The 1,901-nt window shown below is 53.5% G+C and overlaps 1 protein-coding gene across 1 annotated transcript in view; it reads right to left on the bottom strand.

Annotated features, from left to right (window-relative positions):
- SLC20A2 (solute carrier family 20 (phosphate transporter), member 2) overlaps nucleotides 1–1,901 on the bottom strand; it is a 127,527-nt gene that overhangs the window by 21,339 nt on the left and 104,287 nt on the right. Inside the window, exon 8 of the mRNA XM_012001058.1 lies at nucleotides 574–1,162. Within this exon, the coding sequence (XP_011856448.1) occupies nucleotides 574–1,162 (589 nt within the window). The remainder of the gene's footprint in view (nucleotides 1–573; nucleotides 1,163–1,901) is intronic.

Genomic DNA, 1,901 nt, shown 5'->3' with positions numbered 1-1,901 from the left:
AAGGCCACGGCTCCAGTCTTGGCAGCTGCCTCTTTCCTTCTTCTCTCACATCCGTGTCCAGGCCTTTGTCCAAAGCCAGTGCCCCTGTCAAACGTGCCCTGTGTGGCCCCTGATCACATCTCCACTGCTCCCCTCTCCAGGTGAGACCTTCCTTCCTATGTCCATGGGCCACGCGCTCTGCATCCACAACCCGCAGACCGGCGACCTCCTAGCTCATCCTGGAGGCAGGCATCTTGTGCTCGCCTCAAGACTGCACCTGCCGTTTTCCTTCCTGCTAACGCCATGTGGCCGCCCCTGCACCTCTGTCACCGGCCAACCGTTTCCTGGGCAGCCCAGGTCGCATTGCCATCCCGGAAGCTCCTGCCCCGAGTCTACCTACCTTACCTTCCTGTTAACACTTCTCGCTGTCCTGCACGCAATGCTGACTTATGGATCTTTCCACCACCGCCTGTGCACCCCTACCCCGGGCAGGGACTTCCATCGGTGCCGTTCACTGCTGGATCCCGGCACCCGCACAGCGCTGGCCCCTGGCGGAGCCTCAAGGACCGTTGTTGAATGAATGAACACACCCACCTCACGTCATTGCCGCCGTGAGCAAACGAACCGAAACAGGCGGTGAGGACCTGCAGGAAATGGAACAGGAGATGCACCTCGGGCGCGTCCTTCTCCTCCTTCTCCTCCTCCGCAGGGTCCTCTCGTGGCTGGTCAGGATCGGCCAGCTCTGACGCCAGTTTCATCTCCACGCCGCCCTCCTCCGCCTCGATCTCCGCCTCTGCCACCGCGTTGCAGTAGCTCGAGTAGCTGTCGTAGCGCAGTCTCTTCTTGGAGTAGGACACGGTGTCGCCCACCAGCTTCTCGCTGTCCTCTGGGGCCGATGAGTCCGCAGCTCGGAAGGTGTGGTGCACTGGCAGCCCGCAGATGGCTGCGGTGTAGCAGGTGTAACTGTTGTTACGGCGCAGCAGCCTGTAGTTGCTTTCCTGGGCCGGCTTCTCCTCGGGGCCCCTGTCGATGTGGATTTTGTGCAGCAGGTCTTTGTAGAGCCCCGAGTCTTTGTGCACGGTGTGGTACACATGTCCGTCGCTCCTGGTATGGCCGTCGAAGCCGAAGGTGCCGTTGGAGACGGGCGATTTCACAGAGCCATGGGTCATGGACAGCGCCCTTCCTGAAAAGGGTTAGAGAAGGTCTCATTTTCCAGTCTTTTTTTTTTTTTTTTTTTTTGAGGCGGAGCCTCGCTCTGTCCTCAGGCTGGAGTACAATGGCGCCATCTCGGCTCACTGCAACCTTTGCCTCCAGGGTTCAAGCGATTCTCCTCCCTCGGCCTCCTGAGTAGCGGGGACAAGCGCGACACCATGCCCAGCTAACTTTTTTTTGTATTTTTAGTAGAGACGGGGTTTCACCATGTTAGCCAGAATGGTCTCAAGTTCCTAACCTTGTGATCCGCCCGCCTTGGCCTCCCAAAGTGCTGGGATTACAGGTGTGAGACAACGTGCCCAGCCCCAGCCTTTCAAATATAAGCAAAGGAAACACTCCCTACTATTTCATGGCACTTATCTCCGGAAGGCTGGGGATGACTTATTAACATATACTTTCTTTTCTATGTTGGCCATAAAGGACATGTAATATGGTTACCACTAAAAATAACAACAACAACAATAATAATAATAATAATAATAAAGGTGGAAACATACAATAAAAGGGTAAAACTAATAATGTGGTATTTTCAAAACATCTTAAGTTCTGCTAAAAAGTGTCTTCCAGAAATTACTATGGCACTTGGCACTTGTTTTCTGTTTCTAGAAACCAACACAAGGAGAATGTTAAGAAACTCATCTTAGAAAAACTTCATACTTGAGACAAAACCCACTTCATGTAAGGTTGATATTCCAGGTACTTCTGTTTTG

The sequence above is a fragment of the Mandrillus leucophaeus genome, unplaced genomic scaffold (assembly GCF_000951045.1).
Source record: "Mandrillus leucophaeus isolate KB7577 unplaced genomic scaffold, Mleu.le_1.0 Scaffold649, whole genome shotgun sequence".
In the NCBI taxonomy this organism is placed as follows: Eukaryota; Metazoa; Chordata; class Mammalia; order Primates; family Cercopithecidae; genus Mandrillus; species Mandrillus leucophaeus.
Note: the sequence above shows the minus strand (reverse complement) of the source record. Positions and strands in the feature narration are given on the sequence as shown.